The sequence below is a fragment of the Corylus avellana genome, chromosome ca8 (genome assembly GCF_901000735.1).
Source record: "Corylus avellana chromosome ca8, CavTom2PMs-1.0".
Classification (NCBI taxonomy): Eukaryota; Viridiplantae; Streptophyta; class Magnoliopsida; order Fagales; family Betulaceae; genus Corylus; species Corylus avellana.
In genome coordinates this window covers 23,269,467-23,295,061 of record NC_081548.1, presented here as the reverse complement: position 1 = coordinate 23,295,061, position 25,595 = coordinate 23,269,467, and the positions used below count along the sequence as shown (strand labels likewise).

Genomic DNA, 25,595 nt, shown 5'->3' with positions numbered 1-25,595 from the left:
TTTACAATAATTGAGCCACGGTTGATAGTTACGGGCCACATCGTTACGGCCACAACCCAATGATGTGGGTGAGATGAATGTGTATTATGTGGTATTTGGTGTGTACTATGTGATATTTGGTTAAAGATTATAAAAAAAATAATAATAAAAAACCAAATTTGGTCCATAGGTTTTCATGTGACTTCAGTTTAGTCATTAGGTTTTTAATTTCGATGATAAATAGGTCTCTCAATTGGATTTAAAATGAAGAACGATAATTAACAATTGGAGAATTTCTAATTTCTCCCCAATTGGAAGGGATCCGAATCTAATAATGGTATGTCATGTCAAACCAATAAATTTAATGTTGTGTTGGTATTAATTGATTTGTCTCACATGACATACTGTTAATTAATTCAACATTAAATTAACAGAATGAACTATTTATTTAAAATCAAAGAAAAATCTAATTGTCAAAATTAAAAATTTAGGGATTAAATTGAAATCGGAAAGAACCCTAGAGACTAAATTTAATTTTTCCCAACAGTTAATTTAAGAGTTTTGCCTATAGAATTACAAGGATACAAAGTAGCAAAAATAATCTTACATAGCAAATTGTTCATTGAAAATTTTGGATTATGAATTACACTTTTTCATACAAATATACTGGACCTTGAGATAAACTTCACAGCTACCTAGGCTTACAAGTTTCAAGGACAGATCACTTCAGATGGACAACTACCTATTCCTAAACCAAGGCAAGCTTCGGCCTTGGTTCAATGTGGAAGATAAAAAAGGAAGATAGAGAAGCCTTCCATTCTTTATTATGTGGACAACAAAGATAGATGACCAACGGAGGAAGCAAATTATCTGCAGGAAAGAGTAAACAGGCCACATCCCTACCAAGTTCCTTCTGTTGTGCCAATTATCAAATCCATGGCTAAAAGGAAAAAAAGTTCAAAATGCATACCAGTTTATTCAGCGCCGTTTCCCTATCTCCCAATTCCTCCATTCAACTGAAAATTTACAAGTCTACTTAATTGTGATGTAGCGATTTGTACCATGCTTGGCCCAGTGGTCCTTCAGATCAACAGGATTTGAGAGATCATGGCCTTCTGCTGCAAGGCGGCTAAGCAGCTTGCTAAAGGCACTTCCACTCATCTTTCGCCCACCTACTCGGGCATGCCGCTTGTTGGGCACCGCTGGTAGAGGATACATTGACATGGTGGTCGTACAGCATGAAGATTGCCACCCCCCATTTCCCCATTTGTAACACTGTCTGAGCATTCCAGTGCAGGAGCATACAGGTGCAGGCATGGTAGACTCATCAAATGCAACCTGATTTAACCCCAGGTCCTGCCCCTTCCAATCAGATTTTGAAATGCCTGTCTGTCTGTTCAGATCATCACCTCCACCACCCATATCTTGCCCACCCTTCCACTCATGTGTCTTGCCAAACATCATCTTATTCAAGTCATCATTCTCCCTTTTAAACTTCCTTGGAGGTTTAGAAGCCTTCTTATCAGATGACGCTCCCTTGGTCTCCTTTGTTCGTTTAGCCCGTCGTGACTTTGCAGCCTCAGAAGCAACTTGTGATATTCCAAGGACATCACTTGTGTGCATTTCCCTTGCATTGTAAGAAGCCTCGCCCTTGTGGGGTAAATGATGTATGTGCTGCTGAGGGTGGTGCATGTGCTTCACCCCACGCGAGATTTGGCATCCTGGTGGGCATGGCGACATATTGCCATTGTTCAAGGAGTTTTCCCGGTATTGAAGAGTGGCAATGGCATTGTCTCGTTCCAATAGAGCATTATTTCGTTCTGCAATTGCTGTATCTCTTTGCAGAAATGCCATGTCCCTCTCTGTAATAGCCGTCTTTTTTTCAGAAAGGGCCAAATTTCTTTCTTGAATAGCTGCATCCCTTTCCGCCATAATGGACATTATCTGTTTCATTGTCGTTGGCTGATGTTGCATCATCCACTGCAACAACAACACATCACATCAGGCATTCACAAACAAAAATGTGTTCATCTATGCTTTATACACATTGTTTTACATACGCATTATCCCTAGAAAATTGCTTCTAGTACCTGACTCTGAGCTGCTTTGTGTCTTCCATTTTCACGGTGCGCTCCATCATCCATCTGAGATCCACAAATGGCTGTAATAGCAGATAACAATTTCAAACCTTGAATTTAAGTGCAATTCTCGGTCAATCAAGCACCACAACTTATTCAGGCTACAGATCCTGTATGTCAAAGCTAAGAGACAAAACTGTTCATATATATAGGAAGATGGGCATACGGAATAGAAACCCATATTGGTGTAAAATATCTGTATAAGAAACAAATTGCACATAAATCAAAAGTTTAAGATCAACATGCTTCCATTAAACCATGTCCCACATGATGCAAAAGAGCCAATAATGAATATAGACAAGCCAAGATGGTCACATATATGCAACTGATACTCAAGGCTGCATATGATGAAACCTGGTGCACAAGTTTCATTCGTCAGAAAGACCTAGAAAAAAGAGTCTAAGGAAGCTCATATCAAATGAAAATGCCGCTAAAATGGCTTTTAGCCAAAACCATAGATGCAAGCCCAGATGTAGAGCTAAAGTAGAAATTAGTTCCGAGAGCCCTAAAGTGCATACAGAAACAAGATATAAGACTGGATGACGACCTCGAGCAGAAGCCCATGAAAATTCTTAGCATTGAGCAGATAAAACAAAAACATGCACATCTTGAACATGTCACTTCACCATTGGTAACAGGTGTGTGAATTTTCCAAGTATAAACACTGAGCCATGCAGAAATATAGCATGACATGGTGTAGAAACAATGTGAAACATTACTAGTATATCACAAAGGTAATGACCAAGTAATGGGCCAATATGAGCAAAAGAGCTAGTACACTTGGTATAATGTTTTTTCAAATAGTAACAAACATCCTCTCACTTAAGAACCCTAAATTTGACTATGCTTCATTGCAATATGTAACTTGTTTTGACTCTGATGAAAGAATCATGGATTGCTAACTCGGTAATTTTGCTCTTTACTTCTTGGCTATTGGCGTTTTATGCTTGTGCATAATTTATGACTTCTTCAAAACCCTATCAGATTCATCCCATCATGTAAAACGCTTCCTTTTTAGTAACCAAAAGATGATGGCAGTAGGAGCAACCAATGAAACAATCAAAAGAATCATCACATAGCTAAATATGCTTAATTGTCCAACAGTATTGCCAGATCAATGCATTACTTATTTAATGTCATCAGTCAATCCTAGTTCAATCCTCAAGCTCCCTTTCACAGTAGTAAGTCCTACTTTTATCTTCTCGATTACCTTGGCAAAGTAGTGAATTGTGAGCAATAACAAAAGGCCCAAGATGAGCTGTCTGAAAACCATAACAGTGTTTAAACACAATTATAGGAGCACATATTTGTTTGACGTAATTTAGCAAATATGAGTTTAAACCCATTAATGTTATTGAATTCTTTCTCTACTTATTTCTTTCATTGCTAAACATCCAAGAGTTTCATAACATGATATTTGCTTCAAGCATCAACCGCATCCCTAAGAAACTAAACCCAATTTAGCAAGTCTATTAATGGTCTGAAAATGATGGGCTTTATGCAACATAATATATGGGCAGGTATTTCAAAAGCATACATCTCTTATCCGCGAAGAAAAGGAGCTATAATTACTTAAGCAAACTACAAAATTGCACCCAAATGACATTTCTAAGCACGAAGCAAGCATTCATTTCTTTCATAACTTCCTCGAAAAGTAACTGCAGCCAAACTTACAAAAGGGTTCTTGAAAATCCAATCCTGAGCTGAAACCCAAAAGACAGAAACTCAAAATCCATTTCCAAAACAATCTTAAAGTACGAACTATTTGAAAACACATAAAACCCAATCGAAAAAAAAAAAAGAAAAAGAAAAAGAAAAAGAAAAAAAGAACCAACATCAATCACCACACGCACAGGTCACAAAAATCAGTTTCTACTGCTCCAGAAATGCACAGAGACCCAGTTGAAGCACCAACAGACACAAATTTTGGTACACGATTGTGTTTGGTACTGAGAAGTAGTACTAATACTAATACTGATGATCAAAGACAGGAAATTAAAGCATAAGAAAGAGCTGAGAAGAGGAATCGAAGCTTACCGGCAGGAACGCAGACTAGTCGAAGACCCAAATCGAAAGATCAAAAATTTGTGGAAGACACCGTTGGGACAGAGAGGCTTAAAGAATTCTCTTTTCCACTCTGTGGGGGGTTTTTACCTGTCCTTGTCTACATTGTTGCTTCTACTGTTCCTTTTCTTTTTTCTTTTTTTAATTTGTTTTTTATATACTGTCATTTTCGAGCATAAAGATACAAAAATCTATCTGAGGTGCCCTATGCGTTGTGCTGCCCTGAGCTTCCTCTCTTCTTTGTGCAGTAAGCATGACCAAATTTTGACTGCTTGTTCATCTTCATGACATGGCTCCGCAAAAGATGGGATCGATTCCTCCAAAATTTCCAGAATAATTCTATGAAAAAAAATCTAAATTCTTTTTTTTTTAGTATTTAATTATTGTATTAAATTACTCAAAAAAAAAAAAATACATTGTAAATGCCATATCATTACCAATTCTGTATGAATTTTTCACTTCAATATACGCCTTATGTTAATGAGTTTAATAACGAGGTCAAAATTGTCATGCTAAAGTTAAATTCAATGAACTAATCTTTCCAAGAAAAATCTTTACAAGCAACCGTGCAACCTGACCGTAAAAAGGCTTTTGGCTTTAATTATCGGTTGTTAAAATCGGTTAGTGGAGCTACAGAAGTGTGAGTCGCAGAGAAGGAAGAGAAAATTGTATTTTTTTTATTTAAAAACTCTTGCTACGTTAGTTTAAAAGATTTTCTGAGTTCATTTGTTTGACTTTCTAGCACTTCTCGTGAAGCTATACATGTAAATATTGAATGTGCTCAAAATTAGAAGGTTTGACCTGAGTAATAACCTAAACTCAATTGCGTATTTGGGCTCATCATAGTTTGAACTTTTTAATTATGACAAATTTTTTATTCAAACTGAGTTAGAGAAATTATATTATACTGATATCTCTGGTAGAGTATATGATTTTTACATGCATTTTTAATTAAGCATGTGTATGAAAATTAAATACTCCAAATACAGGTCACATTAAACTAGATTGAAAAAAATCTCCACCCATTCAAAAACTTTGTGCTTTTAAATATTAGGTTGGGTCATGTTAGATAAAATCCCAATCTAAATTTATCTGAAATGCCTTTTTTTTTTTTTAATTTATTTTTTAAAATTCAAACATCAAATTCTTGTTAAAGTAACGCAACTCTATCTGAGGCACAAGCTAAAACTTCTTAAGGCTAGCTACAGTCAAGTCGAGAACTTTCGTTATTGCAATTGACATTTCTCTTGACAACTCATTCACTGGACTGCCTTAAAAACCGTCGTTTTTGGCAACTCCTTTCTTGGACCATGTGTTAACTGATGAGAGGAGCCATTTCTTTTTATTTTTTTTTCCTGATCAAATGCGGGAAAAAGTTATAAGGGATGAGATGAGCCATTTATTTGACCTATTTCCATACTATATAAGCTTTATATTTATCTATGATGATTGAAGTGGAGTCTTTGTTGGGGTGTTCTAAGTTCCTAACCCCTCATTGCAAAAAACAGTGACATTATTGACGTGGCAAACAGTAACTCATGTTTGCCACGTCAATAATTTTTGACGTGTCTAAAATAAAAAGTCAAAAAAATAATTTCACTTATATTCTCTTTTTCTTTTATTATGTGCAATCTCACTTATTAAAAAAAAAAAAAAAAATTAAATTGTTTCAAAAAATATTATCAGTTTTGGGTCCTTCAACCGTGCCAAGGGATGAAATAGCAGAATGTAAATAACCATAGAATTACACCAAAATGAGGCCCTTTCTTTTTGTAGTTAGGACATAGATGCCTGTTTTCCCAAACATAAATCATCGTTCTTTGCTACAAATTCCACCAAAAAGGCTTTGTTACACCAGATATACTGTTGACTATATGAGCAAAGTGGAATACAGATGCTTTATTACTCTATGCGTTCCTTCTCAATACTTGACTTACTAAGAACGAGAACGCCAATTACAATGAGCAGGGCACCTGCAAGCCACTGTCAAACAAACCTTCTCATCAGAATATGAACAAGTGCCAAAAGGCCACTGAAATTAATTTTCAAAAAAAAAAAAAAAAAACCCTCTCCCTGTTAGAAGAATAAAATCAATCACTAATTAATATTATTATACCCAAGCAAATATATGAAATTAATATATGTCAAGACTGGAATCCAATTATGAAGTAAGGAACTTATCAAAAGAATGTTATATGGAAAGCTACAAAAGTCAGTTTCTGAAAGTGTAAACTATCAAAAGATTCCAGAAAAGAGTAGGAAATAAAAGGTTTAGGAGACAAGAAAGAGAGCCAGCTGGTGTGAGCCCATGTATTGGAAGTTCACACGCTCAACTGCATGACAATTCCTCTCACATCAAAGGCTCCACATGACACACAAAAGTGCATGTCTCTAAACCAGACCTACGGCCTCCATACTTCCTCTCTAGCAGCCAACATCCTAAGCACCATTCTGGGCAAAATACAAGATATCCCCAAATGGACAAAACACCAGGTTCTTAGCAGTAAAATAGTGCAAAAACATATTATCTGACATCCACAATAATGGATGTCTCCCTTTGTCATATAGGAATTTGATAGATTTGCAGCAACTACAAAGAAAAATCAAATGCATTCTGGCCTTTCCCCTGTTTAGGGGCATTTTTCTTTTTGTTCACTTTTTTGTAGTTATCACCATTTATTCTCTCCAATTTTCTTCCATAATTTAATCCACAATGGCAAAAATTACAAAGACAATAAAATAAATATCATCAAGCTATCGTGCCCATGCATCATTTGCAATATTTAGACAACTCACTCGCTAGTTTTCAAAAAATAGATAGTTCAGGCACCCACTTTCCTAGAACCAGGACTCTTTTTACTCAGAGAAACTAGCACTGCATCTGCATCAACTTAAATGAAAAGATTCCATAGGTGCGAGATATTGTTTAAACTCATGGAACTAAAGAACTTTTTTGTTTTTAATCAAAGCAGGTCATAGTCTATATTAAGATTTGCATATTAGATTAGGTAGTTATTTACAGATTTACCTTAAATGACAATGCTTCTTCAAACAAGAAGTATCCAGCTAGACCAGATGAGAGGAAGTTGGTAGCGAAGTTTGTTACGGTAGCCTGTAGAGATGAGAGAGCTTTAAGGCTGTTTACATAACATCCCCACATTGTCACATTGAATAATATCACCAGGCCATATCTAACAAACTGTTTGGATATAAGAGTGGTCAGAAATCAACACATGCCAAATGGGAGAAGAATAAAACAGAAAACAAAGAGAACAAGCGGAGATTATTGTTATGTGATATCATGTATCAATGTTGGCAAATATCAAAGGAAGAAAAGGTGAAATGTTTATGTGCACACTTGCAGGCACGCACAGTTCACACTAATATGTGAGACTTAGTGAATTGAAAACAATTGTTCTTGTGTGAATATTAGGATCATGATCCTCTAAATTTTCCAGGATAACCCCACGGTCAATTTCTTAAAATCCTAACAATTATTCTCAAATAAATTCTTCAAATTTCGTCAGCTCAATGTACAACTCAATAGAATACAATTAATTAAGAATAAAAAATAAGGATCCTTTAAAGATGATAAAATATAAACTATTTAATTAAAAATAATGCTTAGAATCTTAATAAATCTAATGTAGTGTTACCTTAAGAAATCTAGAGGACCCAGATCCTAATCCTGTATATTGGTTAGAGTCTCCCACAAGGAAAGGAATAAAAATTCATGTGTGTTTACAATAGTGAGTAGTTTTGAGAGGTATCTCCTAATTGATGGAGAATGAAATTGGCTTTCTATAACACACATGCGGCTTTGGGGAGCTGTAAAGTGATTGTGCTAACCATGCTTATACTACCCATATTTGCGGTTGCTGCTCACGTTGTGTTTGTAGATTTGCCTAATAGATTAACCAACCAGGGTTGCGTATCCAAACCCTTTCTCTATCCATACGTATACAAACTAAGTGAAATTCATCGCGTTCGAACAAAAACTTTGGCACGATTAGCAAAAGAAGAGACATCAAATGCAAAAGGTACTCTGACGTACAAACAGTTGAATGAAAGGAATCGATCGGCGGCATAAGTATCCCAACATGTGAACTAATTACTTTCAAATAAAAATAAAAATGTGAAGTAACAGTTCTAGGTTGGAATGTGAGAAAGGTGAGTGTACTTGAGAGGTGAATAGCTTTGCGGAAATGGCAGCAAGAGCTGCGTTAAGTCCGGCTGAGACTGCCCACGCGTAGCCCTTCTTATTTCCAGCGTCCATCGCAGTGTCAGATTCGGTCCTTCAGTACCCGAAGGGGAAATGTCAATGGTGCATTGATTTTTCCTTTTGTCCACTGGAAGCCATTGGGTACATAGGGTTGGGCCAGAGAAACGGATGTAGCGGGTTCTGTTTTCGGTTTTTTCTTTTTTCTTTTTGAAGTAACTTTATAACTTATGAGGCCCATACTATGACACTATCCGGTCGGTGTAAATAAGCCATTTTACAACATTCAATCACCATATAATATATCATCAATTTTTTTAAAAAAAAAAATACAAAAATTAAAGTGGAAACAAAAACACCAAATCAGAATGAGAATAGCACAAGGGATGAGTTCGGATAGCCGGCGAGCGTGGCTCGCCAGCCACGCTAAGCCGTCACCCAGCCATGGGTCACACCAAACCCACGGCTAGATCTGGCCAGCCGTGCCCCGATTATGAATTCCTCAAAACTCGCTTTTGAATTCAAAACTAAAACATATATGTGAAAGGTTAACCTTTTAGGATTCTATCACCCTAAAGGCCGAAGAGGGTGACCCACGGCTAGGTGGCTGGGTCTGGCCACCGCCGTTTCAGCAGACCCACGAGTCTCTTTTCATTCTCTCTTAAGCTCATAAATGGCATCATCCAGTGTATTTTGTTGTATGTTATTTTTGTGCACTTTTTGTACTTTAGCTTATGTGTCAGTTGTTAATTGGAGGCTGTAAATATGGGGTTTTAAGGCACATCTGGATATAAGTTAAACTCATGACTTATACCACAACATCATTTTTCTCAACTAAAAAATCAACTTCTTTGCACCAAATGATAATTAAAAAGCTAATTTTCATACACCAAATTATATCACCCGTATAAGTTAGACGATGGAATAGGATATTAGAGCAGAGACTCCGGTATTGAGGGTTCATAAATGGTAGGATGTTAAGTGGTGAGTGTTGAATTAGAACGAATAAAAAAATGTTTGGGAAGACAATTCCTCCCAATTTTTCTCAGCTCTTTTTTTTTTTTTTTTTTAGTTGATTTGACACCACTGATATTCAACTCAATTTAAAATGTTTTAACTTTATTCAAAAATTTATATTATTCAAACAACCAAAACATAATCTCAACGATTTTTTTCTCCTCGATATTCATAATTATGAATTCAGTTCAGTAGAATATAAAAAAATCACAAACCCAAACAAGCCCTATATGATTGATTTGAATTAAAGACATGGTATTTTTATTTTTATTGTATTTTATTATTTTACTTGATGTGTCAAATTTCTATTGAAAATTGTAAAAAGTGAATTTAGAGCATCTTCAACAGTGTTTATAAACTAGTTTTTTTAGTTAAATTTAGTTATTTTGTTAACTTTTCTTGCTTCAACAGATACTATAAAATAGAAGATTTTCTTACTACTGCTACAATGAACTTTCATATTTACAAGTTACTGTAGCAAATTGTAAGTAATATTTATTATAATTTCTCTTTCTTTCTATTTTTTTTTTAATATTTTATCTCTCCTTCTCTCTTTATTTCTTTTTATGGGGGAAAACAAGAAAAATGATAAAAAAAAACTAATAAAATAATATTGAAAAATAATATTTAATTAGAGTAGATAGTTAAAATAGATGTTTTTGTTAGAGTGTGTAGTGAAAAATCAATAGCTAAAATGAAAAAAATTGTATTTTAAGTAATAAAATAAAAACTCTTGTTGAAAATGCTCTAATTACGTCGTGATATAAAAGACTCTCTATTGAGGGTATGTTTAAGATTGTATTAAAAAATATAACTTTTGTCAATGAAAATAACAAGAGACATTATTATTTTTAAATACCTACTTTTGTTTTGAGCTTTTTTAGAGAGAAAAAAAAAAAGTTTATTTTAAGTGTTCTTTCTTTTTAATCAAACAGACAAATTTTTACTTGAAATAGCTTTTTTATATACTAAAACACTTTTTTAATTTCTTAACGAAATACTAATCAAGCTCTAAGCTTCCTGTTGGATCTTGCCAACCATCTCATACACGGCAGCTGCTAATTGAGGTTTGCTGAGAATAATCTTGAACCAGTCCCGAAGCAAGGAGAATTCCATTATTAAAAAAAAAAAATTTGTCCATATTAATGAAAAATCCCGGCGTCTGATATCATGATATAAACGGTCGGATGGACACTATCGTACTTTTTTTTTTTTTTTTTTTGATATGTTCGCACAAGAAGAAGATGAGATGCAAACATCGTATTAGTTTGTTTTTTTGATTTACTTTTGATAACCAACTAAAAAAAAACCAACTTAAACTACACGTACAGGCTATAGAGCACGTGGTTTCATCCGGCACGGTCAAATTTTTTTTTGACTCGGGTGAGTTACTCGAAGCACGACTCACTCAACATTCCTCTCACAAAAGAAACACAACTCGGCTACGCTGGCGATCCGTGCCTCACATAATCCCACCAATAGCAGATAAATCTCACAGTGCCCCAACCATTCAAAAAGCATCACACGGATCTAAACGTTTTCAAAGATTCCAATCCCTCTCCTAAATCCCGTTGAAGACTTGAATTCCACGTCCCCCTCACGGCCTATATAAAGCCCCGTACTTCAACCGTATCTGTCATTCAAATTTCGATCTCAGATTTTCGGACAATCAGAAACCCTAGGCCCTCTTCTTAGAGTTCTCGAAGGTACTTGACCTATTCTTTCCTCTTTGGCATCTTTAGTTTCTAGGTTTTCTTGGTTCTGATAAGAGCGTCTTGGTTTGCGATTTGCAGAATCGTTTGTGTTGTGTGCTTTCGATCTGAAGAGATATGGCTCGTACGAAGCAGACTGCTCGCAAATCGACCGGTGGAAAGGCTCCGAGGAAGCAGCTCGCTACTAAGGTGCGTTACATTAGGGTTTCGCTTTAGGCACTTTCTTTCTTTCGATAGTAAATAGTTTCTCTGAATAATTTTAGGGGAAATTTTTAGTTTCTTTCACGGCTATTTACTGAATTGTCTCTTTGAAATCGATTAAAAGTATGTTTTCTCGGGGAGTGGATTAATTTTCTTCTAGAAACAAACGGGTCTTGGGTTTTTTTTTTTTTCCCTTAAATTTCTATCGTCAATAGAACGTTTGAAACACGGTTCTGAATTTTTCTTATGTTGACCATGTAAAGGCTGCAAGGAAGTCGGCTCCCACAACCGGAGGAGTCAAGAAGCCTCATCGTTATCGCCCTGGAACTGTTGCCCTTCGGTAATGATATTTGTTTGTTTGTTTTTTTTTTTTAATGAATTTAAAGGATTTTCCTTGGGTGATTTATTTTCCTTTTCAATTCCTAACATATTATCCTTTGTAAATGAAACAGTGAAATCCGCAAGTACCAAAAGAGTACCGAGCTTTTGATCCGCAAGTTACCTTTTCAGCGACTTGTTCGTGAAATCGCTCAAGACTTCAAGGTATATGCCTTTCATGTATTGATGCCAATAATCTTGACGAAAGTAAATATTTTCTTCTGTTCTCTTTGTGGGATTTGTGTTTCTCATATTATTTTTTGTTGGGCTGTTTTCTTTTTATCTTCAGACGGATTTGAGGTTCCAGAGCCATGCTGTTCTTGCGCTTCAGGAGGCTGCGGAGGCCTACTTGGTGGGTCTATTTGAGGACACCAACCTGTGCGCAATTCATGCCAAGAGGGTAACCATCATGCCCAAGGACATTCAGCTCGCTAGGAGGATCCGTGGCGAGCGCGCTTAAGCAGAGCGCTTTATGTTTTGCTTTCAAAGTTGGATAATTAGGTTATGTCTAGTTGCTTTGGATTTTTTGTATAGTAGTTAAAAACAAAGGATTACTACATTGCCAATTCGCCTCAAACTTGGCTAATTTCGTAGTGGTTTGCTATATGAATTTGGTGTTTTGACAATTTAATTCAAATTCTAATTATTGTGTTGTGAAAAATTCGTGGGGAACATGTTTGTGAAATTTATCCGATGCATTTGTGGGATTGATGTATGTTGCGTCGACCTGGAGTTTTCACGTTAATTCTTTTATTCCTCTGGATTATTTGTATCTGAGCTTAAAATTGGCCATCTGGCCTGTGAATCGTCGTGATTCTTGTTAGTAATCCGACCATGGGGCGCCATTGATTCTGGGCCTTAGGACTCATTGAACCCCCTTGCGGAAAGTTGAAATTTTGATGCAGCCGAAAGGTAGTTTCGTAGGAAGGAATATATGGTCGCGGTTTTAGTGGCGACTTTTCTATTTGGTGAGGTGGCTTGACTTTTTCTGGTCAGATTTTTGTTTTTTGGTTTTTTGAACTGTGACTTTTTCTGGTCAGAATTGTTGCACATTGCAACTCAATAATAACTGTACTTTTTGACATTGTATACTTTTGACATACCTGGTGAGTTATGAGGATCGAACTGAACGTGGGAATTACCATTTGGGCTATATAGCCCATGGGGCCAGCTCTTGGGCCTGCTTTTGGTCAATTAAGTAAAATGAGCAGGCCCAATTCTTCCACCTCGTAACATTTGTTACGTATGGGCCTACTGCCCAAGTCGTGCGCAATCACTAATGGGCAGCATTAGCCACGAACTCTGTCCTGTTAGCCACTAGCAAGGAAGATGCCATTATCATCCCGGACTTCAATACGCATCAAATCATGGATGGTTTGCTTATGGTCTGCTCCTTTGAATTTGCTTATATATGCTTTGCCGCATCTAATTGTGTCTGTTGTCTCGTAACTTCTGATCGAAGTGGATTTCGTTTGTTGGCTTCCATATTCGCCATATAACAGAGGTCGCCATGCACATAAATTAAATTCATTCTATTTGCCGCGCCCTTCCATTCACCTAAAGCTTTACAGAGATCACTTTATATTTGAGCTGAAGGGAGACAACCACTCGATGTCTGCTCGAAATCCGTTAGATGGGCTCGAGCGCCGCGTGTAAAACTGCATAACCTTGCGTGGAGCGGCTCACCTCCCATTTATTTATTTATTTTATCATTGTCCAAAATATCATTACATTTATTGCTACCAAAAGAACACAATTTAAAATTAAGGGAAATATTGATAAGATCACCTTGTGGTTTTTTTTTTTTTTTTTTTGCGATTTTTGCCTTCAAGACCCATGTTTTCAATTTTAATTTACAGATTTGAGACCTAATTGAGTATTGAGTATAATACAGTCATTGTAAATTCATGTTTTTGGATTGGTTAAATAAATAACAAAAAAAAAAAAAGTACAATTATGCCCTATCAATTTTTTCTTTGAAAAAACAAGAGAGAGAGAGAAGGAAATGTGTGGTTGGTAAAGTAGACATGGTGTGCATATGGTAAAGTTAATTATTGTTACTTTCTTAAAAAATAATTGGAAATATATGATGAGAATTAAAAGCGATGGAGTTGATTAGATAGGGCGACAAAAGGGTTTAAAAGGAGCAGTTTTTTGTTTTTTTGTCTAATTAAAAAAGGTTGGAGGGGGAAAAAGGAGCCGTTGATGTAGTCACTCTGTGGTGGGATTGGGAAGATGATATCCATGCACTGCAACGCCTACCCTTTATCCACACACACACCCGTGATTTCAATGGCTCTCTTTCTATTTATATAGCCCGTGACATCCAGACTGCCGTGTGACTCGTTTGAAGACAAACGTACACTGCACCTTCTTTTTTTTTGTTTTTTTGGTTAAATAGTTTTTAGTAATTGCGTTTTGGCTTGTTATGAAATTATTTTTTCTTTCTCTTTTAAGTTTAAGGTTTTAAAATGAAGTGAAATTTAGGTTCTGAATTCTTTGCCATTCACATTTTCTTGTGACTTATGAATTCAATGGACTGCCGGTAATGATTTTAAATTGGCACCAAGTGTTTTTCTTCTTCTTTTTAATTTCCTTAGTTCTTGAGTAATTCAGATGTTCGTCTGTGCATGCACGTGCATATTTGGCATCATGAAAACGTAATGAAATTTCGTTTATAAAAACATTAACAGATTAATATTGGAATGAGGAAGTTGTCTTTTTATCTGTGTCGTTTTCGATCACCTTAATTTCTTGATCACGTAGGGATGGGACCATGCGGAGCGATAAGATTTTTATTTTATTTTTTCTGACAAAACATTGTCCTGCGTTGGGTTTGAAGCTCACCAGTCACCAGTCACCGGCCAGTCATCTCCTTGTGCATGAAAGCTAGGGGTGCATGCTTCCATGTGAAAGAGAAGCCACTTGTGACAAAAGTTTGAAGCCTATAGCTTTCTTCGTTTTGGTTATGTAGAATCTGCTACGCCACGCCAATCGCTGTATTATTGAGTGCTAGCTGACAAATATAAATCATCGTTATACAACAATATATACAAACGCGTTTACAATGTGCGTGTGAGAGCGATAGAGAGATAAATTGTTAGAATTTCTAACCTTTTTTTTAAATTATCTTTTCCAAATGATCTGGACCTCACTTTCATTTAAGAAATATATATTTATTGAATGGACCAAATTATTTGATAAAAAAAAATTTGAAAAAAAGTGTTGGGATATATAATATTATCCTTGTTAGAATATATTGAACATGAATATCTGTGACGTGTGATATTGGGTTTAAAAACATGATTTTTAATTAAGCGTTTCGGTGAAATTGTGTCTTGCCTTTTAATTAAAATGCAGTTTGACATTTAAAAATAGGTACACTTTTGAGTTTGGACTTGCGAAATTATAGGGCCAATTAATATACTCTTAATTCTCTCAAGAAAAATGTTAAAGACTCAACTATTTTGCCAAACTTGAGGCCAACTTTTGCCTTATTTTTTAATTTAAAAAATAAAAAAAGATTTTGCAGTAATTTTCATTTTGGTTATTCTTTTTTTGGTATTTTTAAAAAATAAAAACTATATTTTGCTTCAAAAACTTTTTCCTTAAAAAATAAAAATACAATGGTCATTATTATGAATAAAAATACAATTTTTATTTTTTTTAAAAATACCAAATAAAAGAATGACTAGAATAAAAATTATTGCTTCAGAAACTTTTTTAATTTTTAATTTTGTTATTTTTTTAAATTAAAAAAATAATAATAAAAAGTTGGCCCTAAATTGTCCCCAAGTTAGGCCTGTATCATTCCTCTTCTCTCAAAGGATACTAAAAGAAGGAATAAGAGAAGTTAACTAGGCAAAAAAAAAAAAAAAAACACTTCATTCGGTTTAATATAAATATAGCTAATTGCCAGCAAAGTTGCGTTATTATGAATAAGACTGGGAAAACGACTAGTCGTCTCTTTCTTTTTTCTTTTCTTTTTTTTTTTCGTTTTTTTTGTGCGACTGTTATTGCATGGGTTATCCATGCAAATGAATTTGGAACAACGTGAGTAAAGAGACAAAACATCCATTTCATTATGCTGGTGTTGAGGTTGAGACAGCTATATATCCTTAACCAAGTGGAGAAAGCATGGTGCCGCTTTGCTCCAAAAATACAGAAAATACAAGTTTGAAGCCTATAGCTTTCTTCGTTTTGGTTATGTAGAATCTGCATCTATACGCCACGCCAATCTCTGTAATATTGATCAGTGCTAGCTGACAAATATAAATCATCGTTATACAACAATATATACAAACTCGTGAGATAGAGAGATAAATTGTTAGAGAGAGATAGAGAGATAAATTGTTAGAATCAGGGCGGCTAGGCATTCTAACCTTTTTTTTAAAATTATCTTTCCCAAATGATTTGGACCTCACATTCGTTTAAGGAAAAAAAAATAACAATATAAATATATTTATTTATTGAATGGAACAAATTATTTGGAAAAAATAAATTTGGAAAAAAATGTTGAGATATCTAGTATTATCATTGTTAGAATATATTGAACATGAATATCTGTGATGTGTGATATTGGATTTAAAAACGTGATTTTTAATTAAGCGTTTCGGTAAAATTGTGTCTTGCCTTTTAAAATGTAGTTTGACATTTAAAAATAGGTACACTTTTGAGTTTTGGCTTGCGAATTATAGGGCCAATTAATAGACTCATAATTCTCTCAAGAAAAATATTAAAGACTCAACTATTTGCCCAACTTGGGGCCAACTTTAGTCTTATTTTTTAATTTTAAAAATAAAATAAAAATAAATAAATAAATAAATAAAAGTTTCTGCAGTAATTTTTATTTTGGTTATTCTTTTTTTGGTATTTAAAATAAAAACCGTATTTTGCTTCAAAAATTTTTTTACTTAAAAAACAAAAATTGTATTTTTATTTTATGGTCATTATTATGTATAAAAATAATTTTTTTTTTTTAAATACTAAATAAAAGAATGACCAAAATAAAAATTATTGCTTCAGAAACTTTTTTAATTTTTAATTTTGTTATTTTTTTTAAATTAAAAAATAATAATAATAAAAAGTTAGCTCCAAATTGACCCCAAGTTACACTACAAAAAAATATAGGTTTAGTGACATGGCAACTGTTCATCATTTGTTACCACATCACGATATCGTAACGTGTGAAAAGACGACACATTACCATATTTATTTCTAACGTTGCATTTTTCACATGTCACCATTTGGGGACGTGTGAAAAGTACCACGTTACCATAAAATGACGTGTTAAATAAACACGTCATCTTATAGTAACGTGTTAATAGGACATGTTGCAATAAGTAGTTAAGTACCATGCTACCATAAGATAACGTGTTAAATAAACATGTCATCTTATGGTAACGTGTTAATAGGACACGTTACCTTATTAATGTAATGTGTCAAAAGGCCACATTACCAAATGGTAACATGTCAGAATCTTTCACGTTACAAAAGTTAAAATAATTACGTCCAATTTTATAATCCGTCAGACACGTTACTATAGACACATTGCTAAACTTTAGTAACATGTTAATACCATATATATACACGTACGTTACTAACCAAAAAAATTGATTCTTGTAGTGTTAAGCTAGCCTGTATCATTCCTCTTCTCTCAATGGGTGCTAAAAGAAGAAATAAGAGAAGTTAACTAGGCAAAAAAAAAAAAAAAAAAAGAAAACTTCATTCGGTTTAATATAAATATAGCTAATTGCCGGCAAAGTTGCGTTATTATGAATAAGACTGGGAAAACGACTAGTCGTCTCTTTTTTCTTTTTCTTTTTTTCGTTTTTTTTTGTGCGACTGTTATTGCATGGGTTATCCATGCAAATGAATTTGAAACAACGTGAGTAAAGAGACAAAACATCCATTTCATTATATATGCTGGTGTTGAGGTTGAGACAGCTATCCTTAACCAAGTGGAGAAAGCATGGAGCCACTTTGCTCCAAAAATACAGCAAAATACAAATTATGGATAAGTTCATTTAAAACTTATGAAAAATTATCACGCATTTTAAGAATACTTTAAAAAATTTTAATTTTATCCATGAATTTTCAATTTGATGCAATTGACCCACTTCTATCAATATTTTATTTTATTTTATTTATTTATTTTTCATTAAACCTAACGGAAACCACTAAAAATACCAAATTACCTTCAATTTTTTTTAAAAAATTTAATTTTAAATTAAGGATAAATTTAAAATTTTATAAAATGGTCAGGGGTGTATGCAAAGGTTATTATATCACTTCTAACATCTAGAAATTGACTAACCCCTGCACTAAATTGAAAGTTTATGGAGGTGAAATTGAGAATTTTTTAAATTTAAGAGAGGTTCTCAAAACTAGTAATAGTTCATAGATTTTAAGCGAATTTCAAAATTTAATTATATATATATATATATATATTAGTTAGGCTTCATTAATTGTGACATGCGATTTGATGTTTGTCCGGCCATCTCAAAATTTAAATATTAAAAATAAAGAAAATCCCAAGTATGAAAAAAATAATCTTTACAATTTTTTATAAAAAAAATAAAAATATGAGTATTTTGGAAATTTTGCCAATATTTACCAAAAATTCTAACGGAAGACGAACATTGTAAAAAATTGAAAGTTTAATATCTTCAATTGCAAATTTTTGAACTTTAAATAGTAATTTCAAAATCCATAAAAGTTTAGGGAGATGTTATGAAATTTCCCTTAAAATAAATTCAAAATATGTGTCCGGCTTTGAATTTAATTCAATGACCTGTTAGTCTAAAGTGAAAATTGGCAAGCAATCAATATACTCACTCTAGAATTCTAGATCTAGGAGGCAGCAGACATTCCAAATCGCTACCACCCGAAGTTTAGAACCACAAGTCAAACCCAAAGTAAAAAAAGAAAAAAAAAAACATAAGTTTTTTTGTTTTGGTAGGCACAGGGACGATCACGGAAGTTTCCTTGGTAGCAGGCAGCTGGCGACATGCTGTGTTGTGTCTTGCTTGGCCTTTGGATTCGCACTTGTATTTCGGCATCCCAGGATGGCAGGATTCGTTTACAAATTTTCCTTACAGACTAAGGTAACTAGTTTAGAAATAATAAAACGATTAGTCAAAATACCTCAACCATTACTGATCTTATTACTCAGTCTTTACTTAAAAGTTGTGGCAAATTAAGAACAAATGACTTTTTAAATCTTCAATATAATCCAGGGGCGAAACTATATATATATATTTTGAAAAATAATTTTTTTTTAAGATCACCTTAGGCTTTGGGGGGCTAGCCGGCTAGCTAGGGACCCCAAGGGCTAATTAATTAGGTGGTTCCGCCCCCCTATTATAATCGTAATTATAATTAGTGTTCTGTACTCGTGCTTAGTTTGTGTTATTATCACTTGCCATCATCTAATCTATTTTATATAAAATTAACTAGATGCTTACAAAATCAATACATGCCATTTAATTGAAATTTCATCGTTACGAAAGGATCTCCCATCTCATGTCACAATTAATGAAGCCTAACTACTATATATATATATATACACTAGAAGTCCTTTTATGTTTCTCACACTATTTTTTTTTTATCTAATAATTTTAAATACTACATCAGTTTTAGAGGAATGCAAGAAAAACATGAGAATGACTTATAACATTACCTCTACATATTAGGGTGACATATTAATGGCACATGGTGTTATTAACTTATTAGCCATATAAATAATTTCTATATAATTGGAAAATATTTGGAGTAATATATTTTTGACGGTAATCTCTTATAAACTGGTGTAACAGTTTATGTGATATTGTCACTTCAACTATAGTGAAATATAGTTGTTTAATAATTGACATGATAAGTATTATGTCAACTTACAAACTGACATGATAGTCCGTGTGAGACTGTCATGGTAATCACAATTTAATTTAATTGTGTAATTGCACATTGAGAGATGGGTTTGTAAGTAATTTTGTAGAAACCTAGCGGTATATACTAGTATACTTTAGTAAAAACCATGAGACAACAAATCTCCCTGACTTTATTTAATGCTACATTTGAAATTTTTACATTTTGCACCCAAATTTATATTAAAATCAAGTATAAGTTGACCTAAACAACCTTCAATCCATATACTACATTTTTCTACCAATACGAACAAATAAAATAAAAATAAAACCTTCAGTTTTTGTCACTGGATTTTGACCCAAGTGCCCCTGCTAGGAATTTCCCGATGAACCACAAAGAGAAGATAATACCCGGACGGTGCAAGATTCTCAAACCCGGGTGTGGTGACCCGAACTTCATACGTAGATTTTCCAAGATTTGTCACCTTCTCAGCGCCAAGTACCAACAGCCTCTGGTTCATAGAGAACGAGTGCGTTGTAAAAGACGGCGCCACCATTGTTACGGACACCAAGTTCTGTGCTAGCGTCCCCGTGACAGAAAACCGAACCGCTAATTTCTGGCCGTAGCCGAGGTTAGATTGGGAAGCAGGTGACACAATTTGTGGGCGCAAATTGGAAAATTGTGCGTCTAAATATGAAGGATGAAAAGCCTCTAAGCTTAGTTCTGTAGGGAAAAGCACCTTGGTGAACTCGTAGCCTATGTGAGGGTTGCTACCGCCGACGAGTACCCGACCGTCGCGGAGTAAAATTGCGGTGGAATGGTACATGCGGGGTATGGTGGTCGGGTTTTGTAACTCGAACCGTGACCCGAGTGCGTTTTCGGGGCGGTAAATAACCGGATTCAAGACCGGGTTTCGCCCGTGTTCCCATCCAGCTGTCCCAGCACCCGCGCCGTTGATTATCAAAACGTTACCGTTTGGAAGCAACGTCATGTCGCCCATGACTCTTGCTTGGGGCATTTTCTCCAGGACCCACTGGGGATTGGGGTCGGTGATCTTGATCCGAGCGCAGGTATTCAAAGCTCCGACGAAGTTACCCTTGGTGGCCTGTGTATAAGCCCCTTTGGGAGCTCCACCGCATACCAAAACCTCCGCTTCAACAAACTTTGCTTGCAGGTTCTTCATCGGCAGCAACACCGCCGACCCAGTGCTCGGATAACACCTCGGATCGCCGCCGGGAATCTCCGGGTAAGTCTTCAAGATCTTGTTGTTGGCATAGTCGAGCAAAACAGCTCGGTTATTGGAGAAAACGAATAAATTGCCATCAACGTTTAGGAAAACAAATGGGTACAGATTGTTCTCTATGCCCGCGTCATTGGTTTGCACTAGAAATGGCAAACTATACGTGTTAGAAGGTCCACCAGTCTTGGGGTAAAACTCGTAATTAAACTGTCTTCTACCGCCGATCACTATCTGCCGTCCATCTGGCAGAATATGATTGGTGGCGTACCATCGGCGAGCCGCTAGCCCGTTTTCTATCTCTTGCCAGTCGCAGGCAGCGCAGGGGGTGAATGTCCTGACCCTTCGTTCGCCGTCGTTGAAGCCGCCAGTCTGGATTAGACGGCCGTCGGCCATCACTGAGCCAGAGGAGCACCAAACATCTGTTTGGACGAAGAGCGCTCGGTAGGTGTTGGTTGCGACGTCGTATTCCGCCGAGTGCGCGGTGCAGTCGACCTTCAAAGCGGTCTCGGTTGGGTCGTTGCGGCATTGGCCGTTGGGCAGCGACAGGTTGGACGACCCGAAGTCAGTGCGGTCGAATATTACAACGCGGTCGTTTTTGAGGAGTTGCATGTGCATGGCTGTGATGCCTATGCTTTTCTGCAAGAGTTGCCACCGCCCACCGGCGGCGTCTGTCAGAGTTGGCTTCGCAAAGAGGAGGATCAGCTGCCAGAAGAGAAAGTAAGGAATCAAACTTCGTGTCATTGTTGTTTCCTTCTTCTTCTTCTTCCTTTTTTTTTTTTTTTTTGGCTTTGTTTTGGTCGGGGGCAGTACTGGTGCAGCTTGTGTCGCAGGATGTCTTGCTTTAAATCCTTGTGAAGTGAGAGAAGGAGAGAGAGAGAGAGAGAGAGAGAGAGAGACCTTCGCTTCTGCACGCATGTCTACGCGTTTGGCAATATTCATGCAAGTGAAAATGACTATTATTTTTTCTGTTTATTATTTTGTAATCATTTTAGTGAGAGTGAGACAAGTTATTTTGGTTAATTTATTAGGGAAACGTTTTCTATTAAATTAAGTTTATTATTATTTTTTTTAATTCAGTATATATATATATATTTTTAATTTTAAGAGAAAAATGTAACTGTAAAAAAATATTTTGTTAAGATCACAAATGCATGAATGTGGGGGTTAATATATATATAATCGTAGTAAAAATTCACGACAATTGGTGAAGTAATTTGACTTGTCTTGTTTTCAATATTTTACTTGTCAGCTGAAGTAATTTGGCCAGTAGATCGAATAGACTCATGGAAATTGTGGGCCTTGTTTTAAATGCAGCACACAGAGTGATTAAAAGGAGTAGATATGTATTCAATAATCGCATCAAAATTCCAAAAGTAAATATATTTTTTTTTTTTGGGGGGGGCATAATTCGAGTCGTATTTGGTGGGACAACTACAGCTTTGCTCTTTCCATTAATCTATTTTAAGAAGTTGGTAAAATTATAGTCCTAAATAAATAAATTCGAAAAGAGTTCTTGGGTTCGTTTTGAAGGGATCGGGCACACGACTTTGTGTGGAAATTTATGCATAAATGAGATATTAGAATTCAGTACTCCATTTAAAGTGAAATTATTTTATAATGAAATATAAAATAATATTTTATTTTATATTTCATCATAGTCCCATCATGCTGATCATATGTATAACAGTATAACAGCACAGGATTTGATGATGAGTAGATTCTCTCTGGTTGGTTATGGTCTTTTTCCTTCATTTAAAGATCTTCTTCCTTAACCAGAATGAGGCCCATATGCCTAAACATCATCCATGGTGGTCCATCTTTACCACGTGATGATGGGAGAAATAGCTCCAAGCATGGGGCCAAGTTTCTCATCAACCTTCAGTACTGTGAGCACGTGCTAGAAAGAGGCTGCGAGCAGAGAGACACGGTGACACCCATTCCCAATTCGTATCTAAATTGTACTGTCGGTGGAACTTTTTATTTTATTATTATTATTATTTTTTGCGTACGTAAACAGTTTAAGAGGTATACGCTAGGAATTTAAGTCTTAGCTGTTCTGTTGGTGCGTGGTGGCGGTCGTTTTTTGTTTGTTTGTCGACCTGGATGGATGTACTTAAAACGAAACGAATGTCTCTGTTGGAAAGTGATTATCCTATGATTAGCCTCTTTTCATTGGCTAAAATTTTACTAATTTTCTTTTTTTCTTTTAATAGTCTTTATGGTTTTAGCTCTTTCATTTGTATATATGAATCATAAAATTCGTTCCGAGTGGAACATGATTTAAATAACCAAAATTTGTTTTATGGTTTAAATTTTGTTTTATTATATTTAACACATTATTATAAAATTTTAAATAAGGTGCCAACCTTATTTAATTATCATGTAGCAATATATACACCCCACTAGCTACTAGAAGAAGGGACCACATCAAATTAAAACATTGGAAAGTAACTTCATGGGTCACCGTTGCCCCCGAAAATGTTGCCTCAATTAGGATCGAAATAACCTATGATTGATTCGGTTACTTGTCATAATTTTAAGTGCCTCATGGCTTAAATGTTCTTGGACACAATCTCATTATAAACAGGCTTTTAAGAATGTGTTCTTTATCATTTGGTATCAAAGCTGCCACTAAGTTGAGTATAGGATTTGACGGGTGACTTATAGGTTGAATTGAATTTTTTTGGTACAATATATGTGTATAGTATTAAATCATTGAATACTGATAAGTAAGTAAAGCAGCAAGGAAAACAAAAAACAAAAAAATAAAGCTATCAAATTTAATAGGAACAATAAAATAATTTATTTTCATTTTATTTTTTATTTTCCTTGAAATGGAGGATCATGATCCTGTCCATTTCATCTCTAAATGTTGTGGACCCCAAATGATTAGATTAGAGTGGTTGGCTGGAGATTAATTAGTTCCTTAACAAAATTGTACATTGATCATGATGGCCAGCTTTGACCAAGTTATTGGTGCAATCCAGAACATCATCGACCTTATCAGGCCGGCCACACCAATTAAGTCACCAAGGATCAAATAAGTCAATTGCGTTTCAATGTGAATAAGTGATAATATACGACCAAAATAATAAAAATTGGGATAGAAATAAAAATGTGAAGATATATATAAAATAAAAAATTGGTAATTGTTAATTTCTTCGCTCTCCTTTTAATTTTATTATCAAAAAATTATTTAATTATTATTAGAGAAACACTTTCAAAACCCTATCATGATTCATGACTTTTATCACCGAGATTTATTATTGCATAACACCTGGAGATCAATAATTAAAGACCATATTAATAAAACACTACCCAATGATAAGAAAGATAAACAACCCTACATCACATCTAAATTAAGACTATATAATGAACATAAATTTCCTTTAAATCGAATCTATAAATAATAACTGTACGTGCTCCGTAACGTGTGAGAAGTCTATATAATTATAATTATTAGTTAAATTATGCCAAATTTAAATGTATTAACAGAATTTTAATCTTAATTAGTTTCCAGGAAATTATAGAAACTAAACAATTAAGTGAAAGAAGGGCTAGCTAGCTTCACATATCCCACATGAAATTAATGTAGTCTGTAATTAATTAATCCTTAGTTAATATATATAAATAGGGTTACATGTTTAAGATTGTAATAATCTAATTCGGTAGGTGGAGTATATTCTCATAACATATTTTTGGTCATATCATATATAGCAGCATGCATCTATATATATATATATATATATATATATATATATATAAGTGCAAACGAGGAAGGCAAATATATTGTCTAATAAAATGAATGTTGTTAAGTCGTTGAACATTCTATATTTGAATGAACAATTTGTATATATAGTTTGACTTGTACAAAGATTTTGCAGCATTATTTTGATTTGTTCCGCAATATTAATTATCTTCTTCACTCCATTCTAATTGATATTCTATGGATTTAGAGAGAGAGAGAGAGAGAGAACTATGAAGACTGCAACAAGCAATACATGTATTCTATGCAAACACTAAGACAACCTTATCTTTTAGCATTTTGATATATATATATATATATATATCAATGGTTAGACCCTTAACAAAAAATGCTAAAAAGATAAGGTTGTCTTATTTAAAAAAAAAAAAAACTAGGAGCCTTTGGATTATGTCGATTTGTTATTACTCAACACTTTTAGCAGGGACCTGAGGCGTAGTTTGGTATGGATAAGTAGCCTAGGGGCCATACTGTAAATTTAGTTGGTAGTCAATATATAAGAAAAAAAAAAAAAAAAAACCTTATAATTTTTTTTTTCTTGTGTTGGAGGGGGCATGCTTACACCAACCACCCCAAACTCCGTCACTGGATGGTAGTCATTTTTCTTTTGACGGCTCCACTTATTTATCAGTAATTCAATGACTTAACACTATGCCTACAGATCGATAACATGACATTTTAATCCAATCTATAGTCGACCGTCTTCTCCGTTGCTCGACCTGCGTGATGTGCTATATACCTAACCATTGGTCTAAAAGCTTTAGAACTATTGGATATTGATTTGATTAAACTTTCAAATATCCTTACATGCCGTACCACATTTCTTAGCTAAACTTTTACTTCAATGTCGTGCTTTTTTTTGACATCTCCAATCTTTCCCATCTCACACATATGTGTACACTCATTTTTGAGAAAAGTCTTGAAGATAGACGTTAACATTATGCACACATCAAGAAATGGTCATCGTTCTTTAAATTGCTTTTCCTTTGAAGATTGTGCTTAAGGATTGGCCACTTTT

General features: G+C 34.7%; 4 protein-coding genes across 11 annotated transcripts; 1 reads left to right on the top strand and 3 right to left on the bottom strand.

Annotated features, from left to right (window-relative positions):
- Positions 1 to 568: 568 nt before the first annotated feature.
- Positions 569 to 4,290, bottom strand: LOC132189964 (protein BASIC PENTACYSTEINE6). 8 transcript variants are annotated; one of them, XM_059604824.1, is made up of 4 exons: positions 4,155 to 4,290; positions 3,792 to 3,820; positions 2,070 to 2,240; positions 569 to 1,959 (listed from the first exon to the last, which is right to left on the bottom strand). In XM_059604824.1, exons 3-4 carry the CDS (start codon positions 2,121 to 2,123, stop codon positions 1,012 to 1,014), a joined length of 1,002 nt encoding a protein of 333 aa, XP_059460807.1. In that variant the 5' UTR covers positions 2,124 to 2,240; positions 3,792 to 3,820; positions 4,155 to 4,290; the 3' UTR covers positions 569 to 1,011. The 8 variants fall into 8 exon arrangements, with proteins under 8 accessions (XP_059460807.1, XP_059460810.1, XP_059460805.1 ...); XM_059604827.1 differs by having other exon boundaries at positions 2,070 to 2,227; XM_059604822.1 differs by having other exon boundaries at positions 2,070 to 2,140.
- Positions 4,291 to 5,905: 1,615 nt separating this feature from the next.
- Positions 5,906 to 8,581, bottom strand: LOC132190107 (uncharacterized). The gene is made up of 3 exons (XM_059604992.1): positions 8,362 to 8,581; positions 7,210 to 7,380; positions 5,906 to 6,164 (listed from the first exon to the last, which is right to left on the bottom strand). Exons 1-3 carry the CDS (start codon positions 8,455 to 8,457, stop codon positions 6,084 to 6,086), a joined length of 348 nt encoding a protein of 115 aa, XP_059460975.1. The 5' UTR covers positions 8,458 to 8,581; the 3' UTR covers positions 5,906 to 6,083.
- A 2,432-nt stretch (positions 8,582 to 11,013) lies between these two features.
- On the top strand, positions 11,014 to 12,354 carry LOC132189394 (histone H3.3). Its single transcript, XM_059604127.1, has 5 exons — positions 11,014 to 11,123; positions 11,211 to 11,318; positions 11,594 to 11,670; positions 11,783 to 11,873; positions 11,998 to 12,354. Exons 2-5 carry the CDS (start codon positions 11,247 to 11,249, stop codon positions 12,166 to 12,168), a joined length of 411 nt encoding a protein of 136 aa, XP_059460110.1. The 5' UTR covers positions 11,014 to 11,123; positions 11,211 to 11,246; the 3' UTR covers positions 12,169 to 12,354.
- A 7,373-nt stretch (positions 12,355 to 19,727) lies between these two features.
- On the bottom strand, positions 19,728 to 21,732 carry LOC132190484 (aldehyde oxidase GLOX). Its single transcript, XM_059605489.1, has one exon. It carries the CDS (start codon positions 21,727 to 21,729, stop codon positions 19,918 to 19,920), a length of 1,812 nt encoding a protein of 603 aa, XP_059461472.1. The 5' UTR covers positions 21,730 to 21,732; the 3' UTR covers positions 19,728 to 19,917.
- Between the last annotated feature and the right edge of the window lie 3,863 nt (positions 21,733 to 25,595).